We start from the raw sequence: 27,735 nt of genomic DNA on the forward strand, positions 1-27,735 counted from the left end.
GATGTAAATTTCGTCACCTGTCATCGGCAGTGCTGCCATCTTGGCGGGCCTAAACCTTAGTGCTACCAACTTAACCTCACTAGCGTGAGATAAACAAAGCCACGTGCAGCTGACATCCGCCATCTTTAAGCATCGTGCTGCCCTCTTTAGCTACTTACCTTTGAAATGTGGTACGTCACAGCAGTCATCCGCCATTTGCATCGCAAACCTCAGTGCTGCACTCTTTAGCTGAAATGTAGTGGCGGTAAATTCCACGTGCTCTTGTTTGGAAACAAAGCCACGTGCAGCTGTCATCCGCCATCTTTAATCCAGAGAGCACCGTGCTGCCCTCTTTAGCTACTTGCCTTTGAAATGTGGTACATCACAGCTGTCATCCGCCATCTTGCATCGCAAACCTCAGTGCTGCACTCTTTAGTTTGAAATGTAGTGGCGGCAAATTCCACGTGCTCTTGTTTGGAAACTAAGCCACGTGCATCTGTCATCCGCCATCTTTAATCCAGAGAGCACCGTGCTGCCGTCTTTAGCTACTTACCTTTGAAATGTGGTACGTCACAGCTGTCATCCGCCATCTTGCATCGCAAACCTCAGTGCTGCACTCTATAGTTTGAAATGTAGTGTCGGCAAATTCCACGTGCTCTTGTTTGGAAACAAACCTATGCGCTTTTTGTCAGCTATCATCCGCCATCTTTAATCTAGACTACTGAAATATGTATCCGCTAATCCTACCAATAAGATTGCATCTCTCCATATTCTACATAGGCCTAGGTACTAATATTGATCATCGGGATGTGGTATGTCTCACTCCTTCTTTCTCCATATTGCATGGATGGTAACAATTATTGGTTACGTTTGTATCTTTCACCACATACTGCGTGTAGTTTCCTGAATTACAACGTATTATTATTATATTTTTTTGCTTCATGAATTGTAATTTTAATTCAAGAGGGTTTTACGATAACTGATCAATAAAATTTCATGATAAATGATAATTAAAAGAACGAATTAAGTAAAACAGCCCTAAAGTAGTATACAGCATTTCAGTGTGTCAAAAAGTTCCACTAATAGTAGGAATAGTATAAAAGTGGGAAAGCGTAACATCTGATCTTAAAGTTGACCTCTTTAACAGAAAAAATAATACGAACTTGAAACAAATTTCACATCCACCTAAAATGTATATGAAGCAGCAATGAATACACGCATAGTGTAGGGACGTGAGTGCTGTGAAGAAAAAGAGTCAGCTAAGAGCTAGGAGTTGAAATTATTTTCCTTTCACTTTCCAGGTGGAGTTAAGCATAGAACCCGGACAGAGCCTGGGGCTCATGATCCGTGGTGGAGTGGAGTACAACCTGGGTATATTCATCACAGGCGTGGACAAGGATTCGGTGGCCGACCGCGCGGGTCTTATGGTGAGTACTACTTAACTATCAGAGCACGTGCATGATACAGTTTACCGAGCATTCAGAAACTAAAGGCACAAATAAAACTAAGTCATCCAATACATTTTTAAAAAATATGTTAGTGAGTTCATTACTCTTCTTTATGGGAAGATATTAATATTTCGTACATATCCGTATTCTTCTTGAGACAGAAGTTCTCTGATTACAACATTTTATTTTACATATCATTAGCTCCCGGCTTCGCTTGCGTGGATTTCATAGGAACGCGCAGAAAAATGAACCGTGCGCACTGGGTTGCCCTTTCCACTTCTTTTCAACCGCTACTCCCTCCCCATCCACGCCCGCCACCCTAAAGTGGACTTTCCGAAAATAAAAATTTTTCACGCTAGTAAACAGCTTCAGTTTTTGAGATACTTATCCTCATTAAAAAAATCCAACACCTTTTTCACTTCTCTTTACCCTCGCCCCTTAAGTGCATTTTCCGAAAACCATATCTACGTGTTTCCTTACTTTTAAATCAGATTCCAAACACCAATTTTCACTTCTGTAATATCTTCAGTTTTTGAAACACGTAACCTCATAAAAAGAATTCAAAATTATTCCCTTCTTTTCACCCCCGACCCCTTAAGTAGATTTTCGAAAATAAAAAATTGCGTGTTTCTTTATGTTTAAAGGAGATTCCAAATATCTAGTTTAATGCCTGTAACATCTTCACTTTTTTAGATATAAATATCCTCATTAAAGGAAATCAACTCATTCACTTAACATCACCGTCGCCTCTTCTTCAGTGGATTTTCAGGGGGAAAATACGGGTTTTTTATTTTCAAGGAGATTTCAAATACTAATTTTTGCGTCTGTAAGATGTTACGTTTCTGAGATCTAATGTGGTTATACTAATTTCTAAACTTCACTCGATTTTCCACTTGTGTTCAGCTCCCCCCACCACCACCACCCAATTGGATTTTCCAAAAAATACGTGTTTCTTTATTTACAAACAATATTCCAAATCCCTATTTTCATGTATGTAACACATTCAGTTTTTGAGATATAAGTATCCTCATAAATATAATTCAACCCATTTTTCACTACTTTTCAACCCCGTTAAGCGGATTTTGCCAAAAAAAAAAAATTCTTTATTTTTATAGGAGATTCCAGATACCAATTTATAAGTCTATAAACTGGTACGTTTTTGAGATATAGATATACTTATTTAAACAATCCACTGCCTTTTTCACCCCTTTAGCGAAGGAGTGTTAAAAAAAAGCCTTCCTTAGTGAGCAGCTACACTGTAACATGAATGTATCCCCAAAATTTCATTTTTCCAGTAGTTTTGGCTCGGCTATGATGAATGAGTCAGTCAGTCAGAACATGCTATTTTATATATCCGTAGGGCGAGTCATAAGTCATGGCAACTATTTTTTCTCAACACGGAAAATCTATTATATGCGTTTGGAAACGTACGGTATGTACTTTCGTATGATGCCACTATATTGTGTATGTAAACAACAGTGTGGGTCTAAGCTTGCCCCCAAGTTCAGTGGGTAAGTGAGATCGTCACAAAATGGAAGTCAACAAGCAGGAGCCGCCTTATTCGCCTGATCTGAGCCCATGTGACTATCATCTAACCGCCAGAGTCAAGAAGCCTACGTGACCAACAGTTTGCTAACAAAGAGGACATCGTAATAGCATTTCGGAGAGCAGTGTCACACGTTAGCGATACACATGCAGCGAATGGTATTCAGCGCATGCCCCACCGCTGGCAACCCACAGTGGAAACCTTGAGTGATTATTTCGAAGGTCTGCAACTAGTGGAAACCTATCCTTTGTACGCAGTCTTGTATACTTGCCGCATATACCATAATAAAACAATGTTTACCAATGGCCTGGGGTCTGTCACCTTCCTACGAGAATCTCCTGAAATCAGAATTTGTCTTCAGGCACTATGCATTAGTACATGCCCTATATTTCAAATGCATATCTTAGATATTCTGTGTTGTCTCCTGTTTGCGAGAAAAACCAGTTGCCATGACTTATGACTCGACCCTCGTAGAATGTAATTACCCGTTCTTTGCACTGAGCTATTTTTAATAAGACTTTTGCATCTTTTGCGTATAACAAGTAAATAAAAAACATATTCCTTTCATTTTAGGATGTCCAACAACAAAACAAACAAATGTGGGAATACTGAGGAAAGGAATACTGACCCACAGCACATGTATCACTAAACAAAAAAACCCTTCCAACTGTAAGTCTCCGATCTGATTGAGATTTGGCACGACTTCAGTAGGAATACTTTATTTTCATAGATGCCCAGTCGTATACTTAGTAACTGTTTCGGGGTGTCAAAGTTTCCTAATTTAAGCACCGCGTAGACAGGAGTGAGCGGTGGGAAGCAGGTAGAGGTGGGGAAGTAATGTGTGCGCGAGAGAGAAACAGTGAAAGCTTAACATATGAAGAGGCCGGCCGCCCCGCCCCTACCTGCTTCCCACCGCTCACTCCTGTGTATGCGGTACTTAAATAAGCAAACTTTGATACCCGAAAACAGGTGCTAAATATACGACTGGGCATCTAATTTTGATATGGCTGAATACAGCATTCCTACTGAAGTCGTCGTACCAAATTTCAATCAGATTGGAGACTTACGGTTTCCATGTAAGAACGAAAATACGTCGTTAGAGTTCATGCAGATGATGATGATTGCAGATGATGATGATGATCATCATCATCACCCATTTTTTCAACTTCGTACATCTTTTACGGGATCTAATGATTCAGTATTGCTACATCAAGTGATTAGATGATAAAGTTATATTTGATATGTTTATTCATCTGTATCAGCGGTTTCCAATGTCCGACTCGTTGTCTGAATGGTCAGCGTACTGGCCTTCGGTTCAGAGGGTCCCGGGTTCGATTCCCGGCCGGGTCGGGGAATTTAACCTTCATTGGTTAATTCCAATGGCCCGGGGGCTGGGTGTTTGTGCTGTCCCTAACATCCCTGCAACTCACACACCACACCACACTATCCTCCACCACAACAACACGCAGTTACGTACACATGGCAGATGCCGCTCATCGGAGGGTCTGCCTTACAAGGGCTGCACTCGGCTAGAAATAGCCACACGAAACTATTATTATTATTATTATTATTATTATCATTATCAGGGGTTTCCGATTTGTAAGGGCTCGAAGGCCACATTGGAAATCTTAAGCAAATATAACAGAGGTGCCAGTATGAAATAATATGCGTAGTTAAATTGAAATAAAGGTTTAATAATTTTACTTGCGTAATACACAATTTTAAAATTGAATAAAAGAGGAAATTAAAAATAAACACTATGATACCCAGGACAATTGAATTTGGAAGGAGTGCAGACAACAATGTCAATTTGTTTGAATTAATATTTGACAAAAGAAATGAAAATACCTTAAAAAACTGAAATTAATAATGTAGTAAAAAGATAATAGACGACAACGTAGTGGGAGTAGTGTGAAGCGAACAATGAAATGCAGTTGTAAGAATTTAAAATCCCAGCAACGTACTTACAGGAGTATTTCACTGAACATTTATTCGAGTGTGCGTACCAGCCATACTACCAAAGAGAGAAGAATAAAAAGAATAGAAACCACTCTTTATACCAATGGAAATTGAAGTATTTCTTGGTATTCACTGCATGCTGCGTTGCATAAAATGTCCGCAGTGAGGCTGGCATGTAACTAATGATTTATGATGTATTCCATAGCCATTTTTATAAAGATTTGTGTGGGCTCATTTTCAGACGAAGTTCGGATTTTAATTTTTAAATCAAAAATAATCTATTCAGATCAATTGAATACTTAAAACCAGGAAATAATATTAAATAAACTGGGTCTCTAAAGTGTATAAAAATACATATTTGAATAAGGTATGAAATAATTATTGTACATTTTCTTATTTCATTTAAAAAAATTAAAAAGTACCCGCGGGCCACCATTTGGTAACCCCTGATCTATATCATAATCAGTCATCCCCATTATATGTATAGCCATCCATCCTTCGGTAATCATTTTACCACAAAATTGATTCCAAGTCCTGTTCCAACACAGACGCTATTATCGCGCGCCAGTGTGCATTTCTCATCACACTGACGGTTTTCATTAGCAAGCTGATATCTGAACACAGCGAGTGGGCATGCTGCTGCAATATGCATTCCAGTATTATCAAATGGGAATCCGAACCAGCTGCGTTAGAACTTTGTTTACATTCAAAATGACTAGAACTGTCTTGCTCATAAATCGGCTAGAATAATCGATTCAAGTCGATATACTCCATTTAAGGATTGGCGAGATAATACATGGCAGTATTCCCACTGCAATCTATTCCGTTACTTGGTTTCAAAGCTGGTAGAGAATTATTCACGTTCTTATGGAAATGAATGATAGATTTTCCTTCCTCTGTAGCAGTTCTATCACAGGGTGTTTGATGTCTGAATTTTCTTCTACCGCTCTTCCCACACTTTGTGCAGCACATGTGTATTTGGCCCTGTTTTATGGCAGGATACACTTCGTTCCTTTTTTTTTACAACTTGCTGGTGACGATGGGACAGGAAAGGGCTAGGAAGGAAGCGGCCATGGCCTTAATCATGGTGTGAAAGTGGGGAACAACGGAAAACTATTTTCAGGCCTGCCGAGACTTGGGGTCGAACCCATTCTCTCCCGAAGGCAATCTGGCATCTACGTGACGCAAAATGCGCAGCCACCTGCTCGGTGATAAGGTAGGGGGCCAAATTTCGTCCCCGCGCCTAATTTCGTCCCCCTAGAGATTTTCAGTTTGCACAGTTGTTACCTAATGTTTAGCCGCGCGCACACGCGTAGCCTCATCCCGTTGTCTTATTGTGAGAATTGGTTATGTTCACCACGTTTAGTTTCCGTGCACAGGGAGGAGTCATAGTGCGTGATGAGCTGAGTTAGAGCAGCATTCAAATTAGCAGGAACCTGTTATTCCTAGAATAAGCACTGATATGTGTATGAAATACAGGATTGCATTTCAGTCATGTGGTGTAGTTCCTGGCGTGTAATCGCTACAGTGAGGTGGTTGGCGTGAGATATTGTAGCGGCCATTATAATAAATCAGAGAATTCGGTTCCCCTTCATTTTATTTGTTATTTATGAAGTTTATTATTATTTTCAGGTGGGAAACAAAGCAGTGAGATAAGGAGGCTATGAAAAATTCTATTAAGGCAGAGAGGAAAAACATAATGAGTTACGAACATTCAAGTAAAGCGTTTAATATCCCGCGAGCAACACTGAAAAACTACGTTCACAAGAATATCAAGAAAACTTTTTTATCTTCAAGTAATTCATTATAGGGGAAGTTCTTGATAAGGTTAGGAAGGAAAATGTATTAAACATAATTGTACTTTTCATAAATTTTGTTGGGGGGGGGGGGGGGAAATTACGAAGACATTTTTCGTAGCTTAGGCTTTGCAGAGTTTAAGTTTAAGTCAAATATTGGCTACCTTACGTTGTAACAGTGTCGTTGTAACTTGCCCGTAATATAATATAATATAATATAATATAATATAATATAATATAATATAATATAATATAATATAATATAATATAATATAATATAATATAATATAATATAATATAATATAATATAATATAATATAATATAATATTTCTGAAATTCTACAAGTCCGAATGTGCTAAGACAGGGCCTCTCAAACGCCCAAAATCTCACGCGTGTAAATCGAGGCGCAAGAGCTCCGTGCACTGTGCATCGATCCCGCTCGGCTTGGCTCGGACCAACACTTCGTCTCTGGGTTACTCGGCTAAGCTCGGCTAAGCTCGGCTAAGCTCGGCTCTATTCGGCGCAACTCAGCTCGGATTCGGAGCGCAACGAAGCAAGTGTGGAAGAGGGAGACAGGGGCAGCGAGCGAGACAGGCGCGAGGAAAGAGAGAGACAGCGCTATTGCTCCAAATAGAGGAGTGGGGGGCTCAGCATTCTGGTCAACCAAGCGAAGTCCTCTTTTGCACCGTGCACAGTGCATGCACCAAGCGCATGCACCCTGAGAGGCCCTGTGCTAAGAGGACGAAATACGGGCCCTCGAACTTGCACATGGACGCCAACGTTATGTGCAGGGACTATTGAGTATTTCTGTGGTGTTTGGTAGAGTGGCGTGTGTTGTGCTCATTTTAACCGGCGTATACTGGGGGAAAACACGAATACCTAGGCCTTGAATCAGTGAAATTAACTAGATGCAGTTAAAATCTCCCACCCAGATGGGAACCGAACTCGCACCCCTCTGCACCGAAGAATTCGACACAGATTATTCAGCGAGGTAGGCGGACCAGAGGATTATTGATATACAACCGCTATAAGATTCACAATTACGGATTCTCATGAAAATATATTCAAATTTTAATTTTGAAGTAAGTACATTTTAACCGGGCGATTTGGCCATGCGGTCCGGGGACGCGCGGCTGTGAGCTTGCATCCGGGAGATAGTGGGTTCGAATCCCACTGTCGGCAGCCCTGAACATGTTTCCCATGGTTCTCATTTTTACACCACGCAAATGCTTGGGCTGTACCTTAAATAAGGCCACGGCCGCTTCCTTCCAACTCCTATCCCTTTACTATCCCATCGTCGCCATAAGACCTATCTGTGTCGGTGCGACGTAAAGCCACTAGCAAAAAAATTTTAAACATATTTTCGTTTGATTTTAATGAAATTTGGCGTTTTTATTGCGGAATATCATACGACCATTCGGTTAGATACACTGCTCAAAAATATATTTGATCAGCTTTTGATATGTTCATACCTCCATGAGACGTATACACATTGAAATGAAAACAGGCACGCAATGTAAAGAAGCCTTCTTTGCACTGAGCATTATCTCTTTCTCCGTCTATGATACACCCCACTTCCCCTCCCTTCCCTGGAGCACAGCAGTGGGCAGCGATTTGCGCTCTGGCACAGCAAATGCACTGAGTTCGTCAATTTGAATCGGGCGCCCCGAAGTAATAAACACTTTTTTTTTCTCGAAAATAAATATTTTCTTCGCCAATCCGATTGCGTCTCGTTCCTTTGACAGTGTGTCTCTTATAAACTACGACTGAACGCACGGAGTTGGTTCTCTGCGCTACGGCAGCTGCGTCAGCCGAACTTATGTCGCGCGCGGCCGCCCTGCATTTAAGTGTGTATACAACCTTATATGATATCTTACCTTATAAAGGATGCTGAAAGTGTCGTTGTTCGTGGATTATACAGACATTGTATCTGGTATCCACATTTTGGCTGACGTGAGGATTTGTTCTATATACTTTTTTCTTTCAGTTTACCCCATAAGTAAAAAATCACACAGTGTTAGATCTGGAGAATGAGTGGGGAATATACCATCACTGATTACTCTCTCTGCAAAAACTTCCAATATTGTAAGAAGGGAATATTCTCCTGTATGAGCAGGAGATGAATCTTCTTGAAACCACCCACGCTATTTTTCTCTTCACGTTAACTGATGGAAGAATGGCGTCAAAATATCCTTTAGGTATCTCTCTGCATTTACGTCGTCTCGAAAAAAAATTCTCTTCCACTAACAGCACACCAAATATCAATCTTCCTATCATAATGAGAGACTTCATAAACACCACTAGGACATTCTGAACACCAATAACGAGAGTCATGACTGTTCACACGGCCATTAAGATGAAACCAGAAATTTTATATTCGAAAATGCGGTGTAGCAATAGTAACTGTCTCGCCACGTTAACAGTTGTGATTCAGACTGGCGTCTCATGCTTGCGAGGTCGAACACGTGCAAGCTGTTTGCAAGGTCAGGAACTATGCACTCGCCTCCCCAATATTTCATATTATTCATCGCGGAGTTAAAAACGCCAATTCGACGGTCTTAGTTTATAGGAGACACCCTGTACAACACGGAGAACATCCCTGAATGTTTGTCAAATAATTTAGATACATCCTGTATATTTTATGTCTCAACATCCTGTTCATTACTTTCCAGCAAGTCTGTCTTTTGATAAAATTTCGATTCCATATTTCGTTATCTTACAAGGTTTATCTTATTCGTTTAACATGCAGCGGATTGTTCTCTGTGTTCATAAGAAATCTTGTCTGATGTTCTTCTGGAGTGCAGAATTTATTAAATTTACTTCTGAGAGGCAGAGGCAACCACGCTCTAAAACTTATCGAGTTCCTGACATTCCAGCCATCCAACTTCAAACATTCCTGCTCCCGGGGTATTCTACAAAGCCTCCGAAATCATCCACTAGAAACTTTATGAGTAAACTTTCAAGATAGCGTATTCATCTCAAGAAACGTGATTGTTGAAATGTTAGCATGAAGTTGTATACGAAAACTGTTTTATGTCTGTGCCTTCGCATGTACGTAGACGATTTATAATGATGTTTATATATATCTATATTTAACGTTTGACCATCTCTGCAGTATTTCTAGCCTTCTCTGCCTTCGATTTCTTCCAGTATCATTTTATCCTTTCTCCTACTTCCTTTTTCTGCTCTTCTTTATAGGACCTCCCTTTACTCACTACATTTTTTCCCAGTCTCTTGGAAACAGCGAAACGTTTTGATGAGTTGTCTAAATTGATTTCTAACCATGATATAATCTTCCGGACCACTATTATTATTATTATTATTATTATTATTATTATTATCATTATTATTATTATTATTATTATTACAGTAGTGCGTCCTTTTCTAGTTTTAGGCAACCCTTCCAACGCTTGAATATAGGGAATTCTCATGGAGACATGCCGAACCGAATGATGTTCACTTAATTTCATGTTCATTAAAATATGTCACCACTCTTGTTCCGAGTGCCACCTAGCATCTTGGATTGCGTACAACTTAGTAGACCATTGCTTCTGTTTAGGGCACGATGCGCAGTTCGCCTACGGGCGTCAATTCAAAAGACCTGAACTTGTCCTCCGACACTCCCGGCACTAAAAGCCATACGCCATTTCATTTTTTCTGTTTAGGGGTTGGCACAGAGATAGCTTATAGTCTCTATAAAAGATGTAAACGTAAACCTTATGTAGACTATCTATCTGGATCTTGAACGATGTGTCGACAAGTGAGGTTCTCCTCCTAGGACACGACGGACTAGCTGGGGCAGCATGTAAGATAATCGACTATTTGACCTAAATATGAATGCGTTTGGCGACGGGAAGATACCAGCGTTAACTTCTAGCATGTAACAAATAGGGCATGCTGCGATTTCCGTAGTTTTAATGTAGGATTTCTTAGTGTTCACTAGGCTTTTAATTTGTAGGTTTCTAGGTTGTCTCTGGGCGGACTGTTAGCATCTTTTGTGGGTACCACGTAATTTAAGTACGCAAGAGTGTGCACCCTCGTGTCCCTTACTCACTTTGCTTTCTGGTTACTAAGCTGTTCTAAACTCTAAATTTCATATCCTGCTTTAACTTTCTTTCTCGTCTTAGTCACCAGGTAGTTTGGCTTATCCTCAGTGTAACCGAGCCTTCTGTCCCTTTAAGTTTTATGACAAACCATGTCACGGGATTGCTCGAGTAGGTTCAGCATCCCATTCCATTTTGTTCTTGGCCTTTTTACTAACAGTTTGTTTTCTATTTTCTTGACCGTGTAGTATGAGTTTCGGCTCATATCTTTCTGGATCCTTCGATCCATACTTTGTGTGTGTCGCCCCTATCAAGTAAGGGCAGCGAATGTCACGTGATATGAAAGCTAATGAGCACTTTAGTATAATAAGAAGTTCTCTGATGTGAGTTCTTGGCCCGTTTGGCCACTGAAAATTGAAATTTTGGTTCAGGGCTCGAGACCTTTCCGATATGTCACTGCTTAAGGTTGAGGGTTGATTCCCCTCTAAATGTTACTTGGTCTTGGAAGATCTGGCCTCATTATTGACATTTATATTCAAATTCAGCCTACGTTTAAGGTTCCATTATCCCTCTAAAGTGTAACCTTGTTAGGGGAGACTGAGAGTCTTTTCTATACCACAAACCAAAGATTTATGTAGACCTAATGGTCGGGCGAAGACTTACTCAGTCGTGTTGTAAATTTGGAGCTTACTCTCCCATGTTAAAGTTCATGACATTGTAAATCCCTAAAGATGGCTTTCCGTGGTTTCCTATTTTCACATCAGGCAAATGCTGGGACGGTATCTTAATTAAGGCCACGGCCGTTTCCTTCCCACTCTTAGCCCTTTCCTGTCTCATCGTTGCCATAAGACCTGTCTGTGTCGGTGCGACGTAAGGCAACTTGTAAACAATAGACATTGTAACTATCCTTTCTACATGATTCTGCCTGTTAAAGGCTTTTAAATTGTTATTGTTGTTCTGGAAAGAGATTAGAGTATATCAATCAAAAGAAAGAAAACATGATTTTGAAAATACATTCTAAATTTAAAATATTCTTGATGTGGTTCGTGTCCAGTGTCTAGGTCCTGCCGTTTCTTCCCTCTCTCCTGCCACCTCGTGGTAACAATTTTGTTATTTTCCCCTTTTATGGTACTGTATCAACTATAAAGCAAAGTCATCTCCGTACAGGCCGTGAAGGTCCTGGAAGGGGTGGAAGGTAAATGCTTCCACTAACCGTAACCTCGGCACTTGATGGGATAGAGTGGTATGCTCCACATCCGTCATACCTTTGTGCCCAGGAATTAATCTGGTTCTCATTTTTGGTGTAGGCTGAGGGAACGCCAGGCCCATGTGCACCTCCGGGTGTGGATATATAGTTTCTTAAATTTTCCCGACTTCCTGACGGGGAATCAAACCCACTCCTTTCCGGGTGACCGACTATGCCTTTACCACCTCAGGCAGGTGTATCAGCCATAAAGTTATAAGAATATACAAACTATCCTCTGAAAAGGCACTCAAATCCATATCAATTTCAGCAAACAATGACACTGTTGTTAGTAACCGTCTCTGGAGCTTTGGTGCATATAGACGAGGATCTGGTGGTGGTGGTGGTGATTGTTGGTTTATGATGGAGTACAGCTTGGCGACCAACCTCTCTTGACAAATAAAGTGTCAAAATATGTTTCTTTCTTTCTGTCTTTCTTTCTTAATCTGTTTACCCTGCAGGGTAATCTTTTCCATCGGACTCAGCGAGGGATCCCACTTCTACCGCCCCAAGGGCAGTGTCCTGGAACGTGACCCTTTGGGTCGTTGTGGATACAACTGGGATAGGATGACCAGTACCTCGCCCAGGCGGCCTCACCTGCTATGCTGAACAGGAGCCTTGTGGGGGATGGGAAGATTGGAAGGGATAGGCAAGGAAGAGGGAAGGAAGCGCCATGGCTTTAGTTAGGTACTATCTCGGCATTTGCCTCGATAATAAGTGGGAAATGACCGCAAATCCCTTCCAGAATGGATGAGGTGGGAATCGAAAACCCCTCTACTCGGTTTACCTTCAGAGACTGAATGCACCCCGTTCCAGCCCTCGTACCATTTTTCAAACTTCGTGGCAGAGCCAGAAATCGAACGCGAGCCTCCAGAGGTGGCAGCTGATCACAATGGCCACTTCACCACAGCGGCGGACGGTGTCAAGAATAATAAATGTAAACATATAATAGGGTATACGGTACAGTATATTCAATAATGAACTTTGGAAATAAAAATGTCAAAGACGAAATGGACAGTAACACACCAAAAGGGCACTCACGTTTCCTAATTAAAGGAACAATAAAATGTATATATACAGTCCACTCCCATATTAACAAATGAAGTGATCAGCAGTATTCTCGTCTTTGACTTCAAACATTTCCGGCAGGTCGAGTTTTCGTCTTAGGGCAGGGAGGTCGACGCAATTAGAAATGAGGATCACCTGTCCTCCGAAATTGAAATTAACCCCAAAACAGTAAATGCTACATTTATGACAGTCACTTATATTAGTGAAAATGTTCGTATGATTAAACTCCACGGTCCCTGGCATGGCTCATCGCTAAGGAGGTTATGGTCCGACTTTGGTCTACACATTTTCTGCACGATACACTAAGTAATGGATTGAAAATATTTAAGTCCCCAAGGACAAGCTCGACTGAAGGGAAGGACCACATTTCATAGAGATTTTTTGGCTGCATAAAACACGGAGTGTGTAGGTACGTTTTGTCAATAAAAGGATACTATTATGTTTTAGAACGAATTTAAAGGAATTACTCGCCAAAAATTTACATAAACGTTCTTTATCGTTTCCCAGAGTGCGTATTTGGAGGAATGCATACAAACGAGCAAGACCAGAAATATAGTAAGCAGAAAAGCAAGTAGTATTGTTAATATCATCATGCGCAAACATCAAATACTACTATATTTTTACAACTTGTCTGCCGTAAGCACTTTTAACGCAGTTAACAATGCCAATTTACCTTTGCCCCTATTCTCTTCAATCCCATATATGATCAGGCATCTACTACACTGGGCAAGCTTTGATCTCCGGACCTGTATTTCCAGCTCCCGCGTGTACTGCTCCAACACCAAGCGATGTTTCTTTGCAATTTCCACTTCCTCCTGCTATTTATCCACCTTTCAGGCTATCTTTCAAGTCCTGAATGCCCTTATTCTATTCCATGATCAGATCCCTCGTCGTGTCACTTGGCTGATCCGTTTTACCGCCTCTTTAACTTTTTTCAATATCCTCACAACTCAGTGGCCCAGGATTACTTTCCACTCCTACGATTACCGCGATCACTCTCGCTGCCAACACCTTTTCAAAGTAATTCACAGCATTTTTCGTCTGGTGGTGGTGGTGATTATTGTTTTAAGAGGAAGTACAACTAGGCAACCATCCTCTATATAACACTAATCAGAGAGAAAAAAATGAAGGGGCCGACACTTCGAAAAATGAAGATATCGGCCAAAGGAAGACAAGGGCCACGAAGGGCGTGAAAATGAAAGACTCCCTAGCCCTCGCAAACCTAATAGCGTCGGGGTCGGAAAAGAACAAGAGTTGACCAAGAGAGGTCGGATAGGATAGATGAAAGTGAGGAGTCTGGCACAAGTAAGTGGAAGCAATGCCAGGACTCAGCTAAGGGTTCCGTGGTCGCCAACCCATGCTCCAAAGTTCAGAGCCCTTGGGGCCCCTTTTAGTCGCCTCTTACGACAGGCGGGGGATACCGTTGGTGTTATTCTACCGCCCCCATCCACAGGGGGTCATTTTTAGCCTACTTAAGCAACAAGCACTCAGCAATCCCGCACACACGTTTGTTTCGCACGCAGGGCTCCAATAGACGATGGCGACGATGGAATAGGAAAGCGATAGGAGTGGGAATGGAGCAACTATGGCCTTAATTAAACTACAGCCCCAGAATTTGACTGGTGTGAAAATGGGAAACCACGGAAAACCATCCTCAGGGCTACATGCAGTGGGGTTCGAAACCATTATCTCTTGAATGCAAGCTGTTAGCTGCGTGAACGAACCTGCGTAGCAACTTGCTCGGTTACAGTTATTTTTTGTGCTCTTGCGACGACTTGTGTTAATCGACATGATCGACAATCTACAGGAGTGTTATGAATAGAGTTTGAAAGTTTATGACCTTTAAATTGCATGGAAAATACTTAAAAATATAAAAAGACCAAAATCTGGCAAAAATGACGTAAAGATGCGATCCAAAATCATTCATAATTTCAGTTTTAATTACATATTTCATGAAGGGGGAATATCTCTCCAGTCTGTTTACCTTCCAGAATTGGTTTTCCCTCGGACTAAGCGAAGAATCCCACCTCTACCGCCTCAAGGGCAGTGTCCTGGAGCGTAGGACATTGGGTCGGGGGATACAACTCGGGAGAAAGACCAGTACCTCGACCAGGTAATCTCACCTGCTATGCTGAACAGGGGCCTTGTGAGGGAATGGGAAGTTTGGGAGGGATAGACAAGGAAGAGGGAAGGAAGCTGCCGTGGCCTTAAGTTAAGTACCATCCCGGCATTTTCCTGGAGGAGAAGTTGGAAACCACGGAAAACCACTTCCAGGATTGCTGAGGTGCGAATCATACCCACCTCCACTCATTCGACCTCCCGAGGCTGAGTGGACCCCGTTCCAGCCCTCATTCCACTTTTCAAATTTCCTGGCAGAGCCGGGAATCGAACCCGGTCCTGCGGGGGTGGCAGCTAATCACACTAACCACTACATCACAGAGGCGGACAAAGGGGGAATATAATGTTCGAAAATGCAAAATTCCGGTTTTATGAAACGTATACGGCAAAAATATATGAGAGAGAAAGGGCCTGTTACTTCCTTCGGGCATTATATAGGTTTAGATAAACATAATTTTAAAAAGGGAATTCCATGTTTGTTAAAAACGTACTTGCATATTGAAATAATGTTTTCACCTAGAACTCATAATGGACATCCTAGAGAAATAAATTTTAATTAGTATAACTGGAATCACTGGCTTAAACACACTAGAATTACAGACATTGGAATTCGGAAACCTTACCTCATTTTCTTCAACTTCCGAGCCCTAGTTATGAACAATGCGTGAGAAGTGAGGGTGCACATTTTGAACACATGCTGTACCCACGTGGTTAGGTACGTGTCGCCATCGTCACCTACCGTATGTTATAATGTCGTATCTTGATGTTCGGAGCATTTTTGTAATGCCAGCACTATTTGTTTTGCCGCACTCCGTATTTTATTACGGGAGATCATGGCACGCGCTATGTGTACAAAGTTCGATGCTGGTTCTTCCGTACAACATTCCGCTAAGCTTAGTGCCAACAAGTGTACATGTCAGATACGGCCTTCTTGATGTTACAGTATTCTTGGCCAGATGTGTATTTTTACTGATTAATAATCCTGCCAATTCAGTAAATTTATCAATGCAATAAGAATATAAGTTCGCTTTTTGTCACGATTTTGAGAGGGCTGGTAGTATTCAGTACGCGGAGATAATAGCCTTCATTTCTGAAAGTTTTTTCTTAAACTGCCTGACGTCCTGTTTGAATTGAATAAACGCACAATATGTTCATTCATGTATTATATATATTGTCAGGTATATATTTAATCATAGATCGCACAATAAACACGATGTAACTGTGTCATTCTGATGAAGCCGATAGCTTACATATTGAGAGACTGCGTCCCAAACAGTTTAAATGCAAGGAGAAACATCCTAAGTCAGTTAAAAAGCAGATGTAGGATTATACGGGAAGCTGGAGTAATACGTATAAGTCCTAACAATTTCAACAGGTCACTGGCTAGAAATTAAGAAGTAATACGTGGCTACCAGCCATTAAGAATTTACGTCGGTAGTTCTCTTCCCTGTCCTTTCTATATTGTTATTTCGTTTCGGTTTTTTCCAAATTTGTACGTACGTTCATTCCAAGCTATGTGTTATGTGTTATGTCATATTGGAGCACGGCCGACTGAATCCCTCTCTGTGCTCCCTAGCTAGAGCAACGCATCAAGTCGGCCGTGATTGGAGCTTAATGTTGTCGTCAGCTCCCGCTTGGAGCGCTGTGCCAGCACACAGCGAGCCATCTGGTGACGAACGAGCGTACGACTACAGCTTCAACGGTAAAATATTCTTAATTCAAACCCTCATTATTGTACGTGATGTGAGTATAATGGTGTGTCAGTAAGAGAGACGAAAACGCGTTGCTTCTGCGCAGGTGACGTCACGCGGGGAGCACTGCGAGAAACTGGCTCCACGGCTACATGGCTTGCCGCTGTTGTATTTTTAATGTGATAAACATGCGTTATGTATTGAAATACGTGCCGTATATAATTTGAAGCTCTGTTATTCTTCTCATTAATCTGCACGGAACACACTTTTGAAAATGCCGGGCTATGCAGTAGCAGGCTGTTTAAGCTACTGCAGGAAAACTAAAGGATCAAACACAAAGTATTTTTCATTCCCGAAAAATGAAGCCCTTGCCAGACTGTGGGAAAACGCTTGTGGCCGCAGTGATAAATTTAGTCTGAAACACGGTACGTATTTATAATATATGATAAATTATTATTGTCTTTATTCGATACATGCGGCGTTAAGTTACTACGAAGTTTGTTATTACTTTAGGTCAAGTTTGCTCGCTTCATTTCGCTATGACGTGCTTTGAAATCCCTTTGAGACAACAACTTCTAAATTATCGGAATAAAAACAGTCGTGAATTAAAACCGGAAGCATGAGAATATACCACTAGGAGGAAACATATTAACTCCTAGTAGTGCCAGGAGGGTTGAGAGGGAAAAGCAGAGAAATCGGCATAAGGATGTAGCTCAGCTTCTGGGATCGCCGGCTTCTGATTTGAACAGGCAAGTGAAGAAAGACAATAAATACACGTTTAAATGTTACATAACATTCCCATTGTTTTAATTGAGAGAATATATAACTTGTCTATGTTTATTTTAGGGAAGATGGAACTGATGAAGTGGAGGACTATAACGGAGACAATGGAACTGACGAGTTGGATGATTTGAGAAGAAAGATCCTACTATTATAAAGAGAAAATATTGACTAAAGGAAAAATATGAACAGCTATTGAAGAATGAATGGGAATTACTACAACAACTATAAAAAGAAAATTTTATTTCTGAGAGAATTCGGCCTACTTCAATGTTCGGACATATTTTTTCTCCAGGGCAAATCAAAGTGTTAATGAACCGTGAAAATAAAATCAAAAGTAAAAGAGTTCGTTGGATTTCAGACGATAAATGAAATGAAATGAAATGGCGTATGGTTTCTAGTGCCGGGAGTGTCCAAGGACATGTTCAGCTCGCCAGGTGCAGGTCCTTGGATTTGACACCCGTAGGCGAAGTGCGCTTCGTGATGAGAATTAAATGATGATGAAGACGACATATATACCCAGCTCCCGTGCCAACCAAATTAACCAATGATGGTTAAAATTCCCGACCCTACCGCGAATCGAACCCCGAACCCCTGTAACCAAAGGCCAGCACGATAACTATTTAGCCATGGAACCGGATTTCGCACGGTATATCAGCAATAATATTGCGGAGTGTCAGTCCAAAGGCATACCGTTGCCTAAGAGCCCCCGTTGAGCTCATAGGCAGCATGTTTCAACGTAGAACAGGGTATACTACGCGATTGCTTGTTTTAATGAAAACCACGGCCCGTGGATTAAGCCGTCGGGAGCGTTTAACGTCCGCCTCTGTGGTGTAGTGGTTAGTGTGATTAGCCGCCACCCCCAGGGGCCCAGGTTCGGTTCCCGACTCTGCCACGAAATTTGAAAAGTGGTACGAGGGCTGGAACGGGGTCCACACAGCCTCGGAAGGTCAACTGAGTAGAGGTGGGTTCGATTCCCACCTCAGCCATCCTCGAAGTGGTTTTCCGTGGTTTCCCACTTCTCCTCAAGGCAAATGCCGGGATGGTACCTAACTTAAGACCACGGCCGATTCCTTGCCTATGCCTTACAATCTTCCCATCCCTCGCAAGGCTTCTGTTCAGCATAGCAGGTGAGGCCGCCTGGGCGAGGTACTGGTCTTCCTCTTCAGTTGTATCCCCCAACCCAGAGTCTGAAGCTCCAGGACACTGCCCTTGAGGGGATAGAGGTGGGATGCCTTGCTGAGTCCGAGGGAAAAACCGACCCTGGAGGGTAAACAGATAAAGAAGAAGGAGAGCGCTTAACTGTTCTGGTATTTGATGAAAAATACACTGACTGACAGAGCAAATGCAACACCAAGAAGGAGTGGTCAGAACTTTATGACAATTGCAGGGTAGACTGACATCACTGAGGTATGCTCATGATGTGAAATGCGCCGCTGTGCTGCGCACATAGCGAACGATAAATGGGACACGGCGTTGGCGAATGGCCCACTTCGTACCGTGATTTCTCAGCCGACAGTCATTGTAGAACGTGTTGTCGTGTGCCACAGGACACGTGTATAGCTAAGAATGCCAGGCCGCCGTCAACGGAGGCATTTCCAGCAGACAGACGACTTTACGAGGGCTATGGTGATCGGGCTGAGAAGGGCAGGTTGGTCGCTTCGTCAAATCGCAGCCGATACCCATAGGGATGTGTCCACGGTGCAGCGCCTGTGGCGAAGATGGTTGGCGCAGGGACATGTGGCACGTGCGAGGGGTCCAGGCGCAGCCCGAGTGACGTCAGCACGCGAGGATCGGCGCATCCGCCGCCAAGCGGTGGCAGCCCCGCTCGCCACGTCAACCGCCATTCTTCAGCATGTGCAAGACACCCTGGCTGTTCCAATATCGACCAGAACAATTTCCCGTCGATTGGTTGAAGGAGGCCTGCACTCCCGGCGTCCGCTCAGAAGACTACCATTGACTCCACAGCATAGACGTGCACGCCTGGCATGGTGCCGGGCTAGAGCGACTTGGATGAGGGAATGGCAGAACGTCGTGTTCTCCGATGAGTCACGCTTCTGTTCTGTCAGTGATAGTCACCGCAGACGAGTGTGGCGTCGGCGTGGAGAAAGGTCAAATCCGGCAGTAACTGTGGAGCGCCCTACCGCTAGACAACGCGGCATCATGGTTTGGGGCGCTATTGCGTATGATTCCACGTTACCTCTAGTGCGTATTCAAGGCACGTTAAATGCCCACCGCTACGAGCAGCATGTGCTGCGGCCGGTGGCACTCCCGTACCTTCAGGGGCTGCCCAATGCTCTGTTTCAGCAGGATAATGCCCGCCCACACACTGCTCGCATCTCCCAACAGGCTCTACGAGGTGTACAGATGCTTCCGTGGCCAGCGTACTCTCCGGATCTCTCACCAATCGAACACGTGTGGGATCTCATTGGACGCCGTTTGCAAACTCTGCCCCAGCCTCGTACGGACGACCAACTGTGGCAAATGGTTGACAGAGAATGGAGAACCATCCCTCAGGACACCATCCGCACTCTTATTGACTCTGTACCTCGACGCGTTTCTGCGTGCATCGCCGCTCGCGGTGGTCCTACATCCTACTGAGTCGATGCCGTGCGCATTGTGTAACCTGCATATCGGTTTGAAATAAACATCAATTATTCGTCCGTGCCGTCTCTGTTTTTTCCCCAACTTTCATCCCTTTCGAATCACTCCTCCTTGGTGTTGCATTTGCTCTGTCAGTCAGTGTATACTCTGAGAGAAACGTCTAAGAAAATGTCAAACATTATAAACTGCTAGAGCTATAACGCTTATGTGTAAGGCATTTATTACATAAATGTAAGAGTAAAATACTTAGAATATGAATGATATAATAATAAACTGACTGTAGTAACATATTAGTGGTCTCTCGATTGTAAACGAATACATTTTGAACAACGCACTCTCATCTCAGAGCGAGAAATGTCACCGCCTTCCTTGCTTTGGTACCAGCGTGACGTCACTGCGGTAGACTGGATGCGCACTGACACACCATTATACTTACATCATGATTATTGTAGAAGTCTTCCTCGGGAACAGGCGAGATTTTCTTTTGAAGATGCGGAGCAAAATTCTCTGCGCAATGTAAAGAGTTCCACCTTGTTCTCTTGACACGGCATAAGCCCAAATGCTTAGATCATGTCTACAAGTACGGGCCGTGAATGCATCAAGTACGACTGCAATACGGATTAAATTGGCCAGAAAGTCTATAGCAAGTGGTGTCACGTAAAAACAGTAAAGAAGAAAGCTTCCTGATCCTCTACATAAACTCCTTACTAATGATCATCCTGAGTTTGAGCATTTTTGAGGAACATTATGGGGTGAACGGATGATTCCAAATGACATCCTTTGGAGCTAAGGAGGTACATGAGGGAAATTACATACAAACTTTCGAAATTCAAGACCAAGCTTACCACAGAATAGGAATTCTGTTACCTTCATCACAAGAAAAACACTCATTTTTACAAATATAACTTGTTGGTAATTATGAAAAAATGTCGGAAATTCGGTTGATTGTTTAATTTTACGTTTTCAACAATTTATACATCATTACAATCCTTAAATACTATATTTTGAAACAAAGTTGGAAAGTGCCCCAGAAGGTCAAGGGTTTGAAGTTGTAATTCATGCGGACCGACAATAACCAGCTGAACATGGGGATCGGTACAACGCACCTATGAGTGAGGTGGCTTTGGTGATTACGGGGCAGGAGTTTGAAAAGCAGGACTTCATTCTTCACAGCAGGGACACGAAGTTGGTGCGGATCAATGAAACTAGCGTCTCATGAAGCTATTATGTACCCTCTTATGCCCTGCCGTGGAGAAGATAGATACGCCATTAGCATCCTCCGGCTTGATACAAATTCTAAAGCCCCTCTTACGAAAACGGTTTATGATTAAGATTATTATTTACTCTTGCCAAATCATGGAAAGAGAGAGTTATGAAAACTGCACATTATTCTGTCGCAGTTTCTTTAATCACTATTATTCAATGAAAACTTTCCAACTGGATTGTGACTACAACAAAAACCCTAGACAACTAGTGTAGATTAGCTGTCACCCCTGGAGGCCCGGGTTCCATTCCCGGCTCTGCCACGAAATTTGAAAAGTGGTAAGAGTTCTGGAACTGGTACACACAGCATCGGGAGGTTAACTGAGTAGAGGGGATTCGATTCCCACGTCAGCCATCCTCGAAGTGGCTTTCCACTTCTCCAGGCAAATGCCGGAATGGTACCTCATTTAAGACCACGGCCGCTTCCTTCCCTCTGCCTTGTCTATCCCTTCGGATCTTCCAATCCCCCACATGGCCCCTCTTCAGCATAGCAGACGAGGCCGCCTGGGCGAGGTACTGGTCCACCTTCTCAGTTTTATCCCCTACCCAAAGTCTCGAGTTCCAGGACATTGCCCTTGAGACGGTAGAGGTGGGATCCCTCGCTGAATCCGAGGGAGAATCCAACTCTGGAGTATAAAAGGAATAAAAAAGAAAGAAGAATTATGTAAATAAGAAGAGTAACGGATGTTAAAATATACAAAATTATTTAAATACTAACAAGGGTAATGGAAGTTAAAATTCTGGAAGGGCTAAAAAAATGAACGGATGTTAAAATTCGTAAAATTCTGCGAATATCAAAAAGGTACAGTTTGCTAAAATTATTAGAAATGTTCTCATTAAGAAGAGGTAACTCCTCCTGTAGCATCCTGTATCTTCTTTGTAAAAGCGCCATATTTCATTTCTGAAACGCGAGACACTACAACGTACAATATATGCGCTTACCTCCTTCGCTTCTCCAGTTTCGAAATAAATCTCGGCATGTTTCCGTGAGTTGGAACATATGCTGTGTTGACCAGGCAAACTACTGGAACATGATACGTCTCAAGCAACACCATTCGTTGATTAGTGGCCTTCCCCGAGATCTCCTGGCAAAATGTCCCAACAGATAGTTCTTGGGCAACTCCCTGCTTTTCTCTACTGATATAAATCAGCATGTATAAAGAGAGCGCGCTCTCCGCGTATTAGAAACAGAAAAGGACAAAATGGTCTTCTTTTATCTTCTGTGACAGTAAATTATTTGTGACAGTCATATAGTGCCCGTTTTCAGTCTATTTCTTGCGGTAGAAGTAATTGCTCCATTACGTTCAGGACTGGTTCCGGTTCAATGCTTTATGATGATTTGTTATATACTGCATTTACCTCAACGTTGCAGCAATTTGTTAGAAACTTGAATGCTTATAATATAAATCTCGATATCTTGCTTCATATCCCTCAACAAAGGGAATTCTTCATCCCAGACGTATTACGAGTAAGTACCCGCTTGTCTGAGTGTTTGATTCTTCATGTAGCCCGCGCTGCAGCGATTTGTTGGTAACGTATAATTATGCACAAACCTTTTTTTGATATCCTGTTTCACACCCCTCAGGAATTCTTCTTCTTCTTCTACTTCTTCTTCTTCTCACAGGCAGTTAGTGACCATCATGAAGTATTACATAAAATCAGTTTCATGGTCCGTATCGCACTTCAATAGATTCACAATTAAGTATTTATTATTTTCCACCTAGTCGATACAATGATTGCTTAAGGCAATTTAATGGTTAAAAGTGGTACATGTTTCGTATTTTATCAACATCTTCAGCCACATAACACTGTTTAGATGAAAAATATATAAAATTGACAAAGTAATGCTTAAGAGGAAGTGTCCTTAAAATTAACATAAGATTGACAACATTAAAACAAACAAAGACTCAAGAGAAAATATATAAATTATTACTACAATTGAAAGCAGTTGTCAAGGAAACACTTGTACAATATTCCATAGAGAGTATGTCCTAAATGAATATTCTTTTCTTAATAATTCATGAAAAAAGGTCAAATTATAAATTATACAGTTTATAGGTAATTGTCGAAATGAAGAAAACCAGATATCACAATGTGGTTCTTATTATTAATGCAGATGAAAACGTAACTAATTCTTAGTTGTCAATTCTTATTAAGCCTGCTTTCCTTTGGAACAGTAACTCCTCTCATTCTTTCACAGTCTTGTGTCTGGTGTAATATTGATGATGCGTTCTTCCTTGCTCTTGCACCTGAGGAGGTGGAGGAGCGGGGGATATAGGTGTGCTTGCTGCCACCTATAGCTTCAACTGAGGAGGAATACTATCATTTGTACAACATTATAATAGTTTCGAAGATTCAAAATGTATATTTTCATCCTCAAATACAGGTAAGGTCAGAACACCAGCGAACCGTGGGTCTGCCTTGATCTTTCGCGTCAAGTGAATGTTGTGTAATCATGGCCGCCGTTTTTATAACCTTACCCCTACACACACAATAGAGTGCAGTCAGTCCCCACCATTTTTTTTAATTAATGGTTCTACATGTCGCATGACATCGGTAATGCGCTCAAATGTGTGACTCAGATTCTTAAGTACTCCTGTTATGTGCGGAACATCTATCGATCGGCCGTTTCTTTAAAATTTATAATCAAAATGATGCCCTACAGAATCCCCCGTGAGGGTTCTGCGTACATAGTGAGCATGGTGACGCTCTCGTTGTTATATAATCAGTTGATCGCGTATTTTTCCACACGTCAACATTTTATAAACAACTCGAATTTTGGCAGAGGTCTATTATGAAAAGATATGACATGCCGAGGTTCCCCTTACTAATTGTTAAGCATATCTCGAAATCATACCATACAAATCAAACTTGCAAGTTGGCATCGCCGCGTTTCGGCCATTTTTCAGCGGGTGGAGGTATTAGTATTGATTTTCTTTCCTTGTCATTTTTCGTCTCTCTCTCTCTCTCTCTCTCTCTCTCTCTCTCTCTCTCTCTCTCTCTCTCTCTCTCTCTGGAGATTCCTTCAGTTACGACGGAGTCGTGTTTACCAAGTTAGAAGCGTTGTGTAAGCATGTGCAACCTAATGCAACTTTCTGTAATATGTACAAGGGAGCTTAACAAACGTCTTTCACTGCCTAAAATAATAAATAAATAAATAAATAAATAAATATGTGCATGACCGATACGGTCACATTACGTACAGACGGAAAGGTATCAAGTCGACTAGCCTTGCCAACTGCGAAAACATTACTAATGCCTAAGTCGCATTCATATTTACAAAGGCAAAGATGAGACTGAGGTTGATTAGTAAGTAGATCGTGTCTGCATCATCTTAGCAAACATGAATCTAAGTTTTTATTATTATGATTTTTTATTATTATTATTATTATTATTATTATTATTATTATTATTATTATTATTATTATTATTATTGTTGTTGTTGTTGTTGTTGTACCGTGGGTACACCTTCCCCGCTCAGTTAAACTGCGTGCCTTCTATAAGGCCATGAAAATGAAAACCTACAACCTGTTTTCCAGTCAGTGACCGGGTCAGGGATGTAATGAATGAAACAGATATAGGCTGTTATTACAATGGGGTCGCCACTCCCAAGGTGATTTATTAATGAGTGATAAATGCTATGAAATGATAATGGAGAGTGTTGCTGGAATGAAAGATGACAGGGAAAACCGGAGTACCCGGAGAAAAACCTGTCCCGCCTCCGCTTTGTCCAGCACAAATCTCACATGGAGTGACCGGGATTTGAACCACGGTATCCAGCGGTGAGAGGCCGACGCGCTGTCTATAAGGCCATCTATGTAAATAAACTTAAAGTGGTGTATCACAAGATACTTTCGTAATCGACTGTTAGATGTCTCTACCATCGCTTCAATTGCTCACCCTAGCGGGACGAACTCTAATTATTTTATAAAGGAATGTTTGTTTTCGGAGTTGGCAAATCTTGGAGTTTGAGGATTTTTTTATTTGCGTATCAACGTTGTCAACACTTCAGTGGATTCCTTCTTCAACAGTAATTAACCTATCAGAAACTTGTAAATATTTTCTCCAGCCAATTAAAATTGGGGGTGGGTACAGGAATCCAGCCTATCAGTAAAGAACTCTGGAAGCTTCCCTTCAAAAATACTATAAAAGCTGGGCGATTTAGGGCCGTATTGTCTCAATTGCCGCAGTGTGAGGAGGGTGTATTGACGTGAATCAGGAAGCAGGGGCGTGGGTGGAGTTAGGAAGGCCCAGAAACGCAACGTAATGGCAGAATTTTTATAGCTATGTCATAGCTCCTACTCATAGTTTGTGGGGAAGGTTCCAACCTCTTTTATTTATGTACATTTCTAAATTTGGTTGTTAAATGTAAAATTTTCGGCAGGTCTGTGGACTTTACCCTATTCCCTACTGGGAAATATGTAATTTAAGGGAACAAAGCGTGGTTACCCCCTGTTGGTTCCCATTAAACTTAAACTTCATAACACTTATCTGGCCGTAATAATTATCTTTTTTCTTTTTTTTCTATTGGCTTTACGTCGCACCGACACAGATAGGTCGTATGGCGACGATGAGACAGGAAAGAGCTAGGACTGGGAAGGAAGCGTCCGTGGATTTAATTAAGGTACAGCCCCAGCCAGCATTTGCCTGCTGTGACAATGGGAAACCACGGAAAACCATCTTCAGGGCTGCCGACAGTGGGGTTCGAACCCACTCTCTCTCGAATACTGGATACTGGCCCAACTTAATCCTCATTTAGTCACCCCTGTGTAGTATAGGCTTATCTTCTGTATTTTTCGGGGGCCGTAAGCCCAGTTAAGGTTTTAACTATTTCTATAAGGAGGGCAAGAGTTTAGCCTCCTAGCGTTTTGTGTATGGCCAATCATGTTCAAACTTTTCTTTTTACATTAAGGCCAATTATTATGGGCAATTACGCCCCTGTAAATTTATTGCTGTGTGTAGAGTTTTCTGGGGTTAGTTCCCTTTGGGCACAGTGAAACATATAACTGTTAAGGGGACCTGGGACACATGTTTTAGTTAAATGGATGAAATTGTCGAAATTTTAATTCTGGCATGAATAAGTTATATTAACCTTCCACTACATAACAAAAGTGGTTTTGTGCCGCTGTGACCATTTTTGATGTAGTTCCGGCCGTTTTTAAATGGCTCTATACGATCATTTAATTCTCCACCACGTCCCCTTTCCTCTGTTTGCTCGGCTATCGGTGTCCCTTCTGTTACCATTAATTCCCTCTTTACAATAGCATTGAGATGACACTATTTTTGAAATTTAATGTATACTGCCATCTGTGGCCTATGTTATGAACTACTTGAACCTACAATTTACTCAACATAAAAATGTATATTTTAGAACCTGTTTATAATTATATCCATTCCAGTGAACATGTTTGACTTGAAAAAATTCTGTGTTTTTTAGTAGTATTTTAGATGTTTGACAGTTGTAATCAAATGCATATGTTTAATAAGTTAGTGGACAGCCTGACATCGGCCTATACACTTTGTTGTTTACCACTGGGTTTGTTTTGGTCAGTTTTGTGAATTGCAAGCAAAGTTGTGGAAAATTGTTGGTGAATATTATATCAAAATGGATAGAATTTGCCGGAGTTGGAGGAAACCGAAACAAAGAGTGAATAAGAATAAAGTGAATTGTGTTTCTATGAGTGAAAAGCGATGGAGAAATAAACAGAATGCCATGAAATCTCTGTCTGAATCTCAGCCTGGAACCTACAATGTATGTTGAAGTAAGGAAGATACTCTAATTCCTCACAAATCTGGTGATGAAGATGTCATCAACAGAGTGTCTTGCGACCCAGTTGTCACACCTCAAGATACTTCTGAAGCAGAAGTTAACACTGTGTTTCCCTCTAAAAGTGAAAGCAAAGTAACCTCTTTTCACTCTCAACCCCAGTTTGCTACAACTATGGTAGATAATAAATATATATTGGTTCATTCAGCATTGCTTGGAGAGTTGCTTTGCAGTGTCATTTGTAATGAGTGTGGAGAAAAACGTTTTGGTCATTGAGATAGGCAGTAATCAAGGGCTGGCCCATAAATTATCTGTAGTTTGTAAGAACTCTAATGCTAATTTCAATGAAACTTTCTCAATCTCTAAAGTGAATACCACACATGAAGATCAGACACAGCCATTTGATGTAAATAGGAGAGCTGTTGAGGC

General features: G+C 41.7%; 1 protein-coding gene across 1 annotated transcript in view; it reads left to right on the forward strand.

Annotated features, from left to right (window-relative positions):
• Positions 1–27,735, forward strand: part of LOC136872163 (whirlin) — a 1,631,916-nt gene that overhangs the window by 662,589 nt on the left and 941,592 nt on the right. Inside the window, 1 exon segment of the mRNA XM_068227352.1 lies at positions 1,281–1,406. Coding sequence (XP_068083453.1) covers positions 1,281–1,406 — 126 coding nt within the window.

Source organism: Anabrus simplex, chromosome 4, assembly GCF_040414725.1.
Source record: "Anabrus simplex isolate iqAnaSimp1 chromosome 4, ASM4041472v1, whole genome shotgun sequence".
Classification (NCBI taxonomy): Eukaryota; Metazoa; Arthropoda; class Insecta; order Orthoptera; family Tettigoniidae; genus Anabrus; species Anabrus simplex.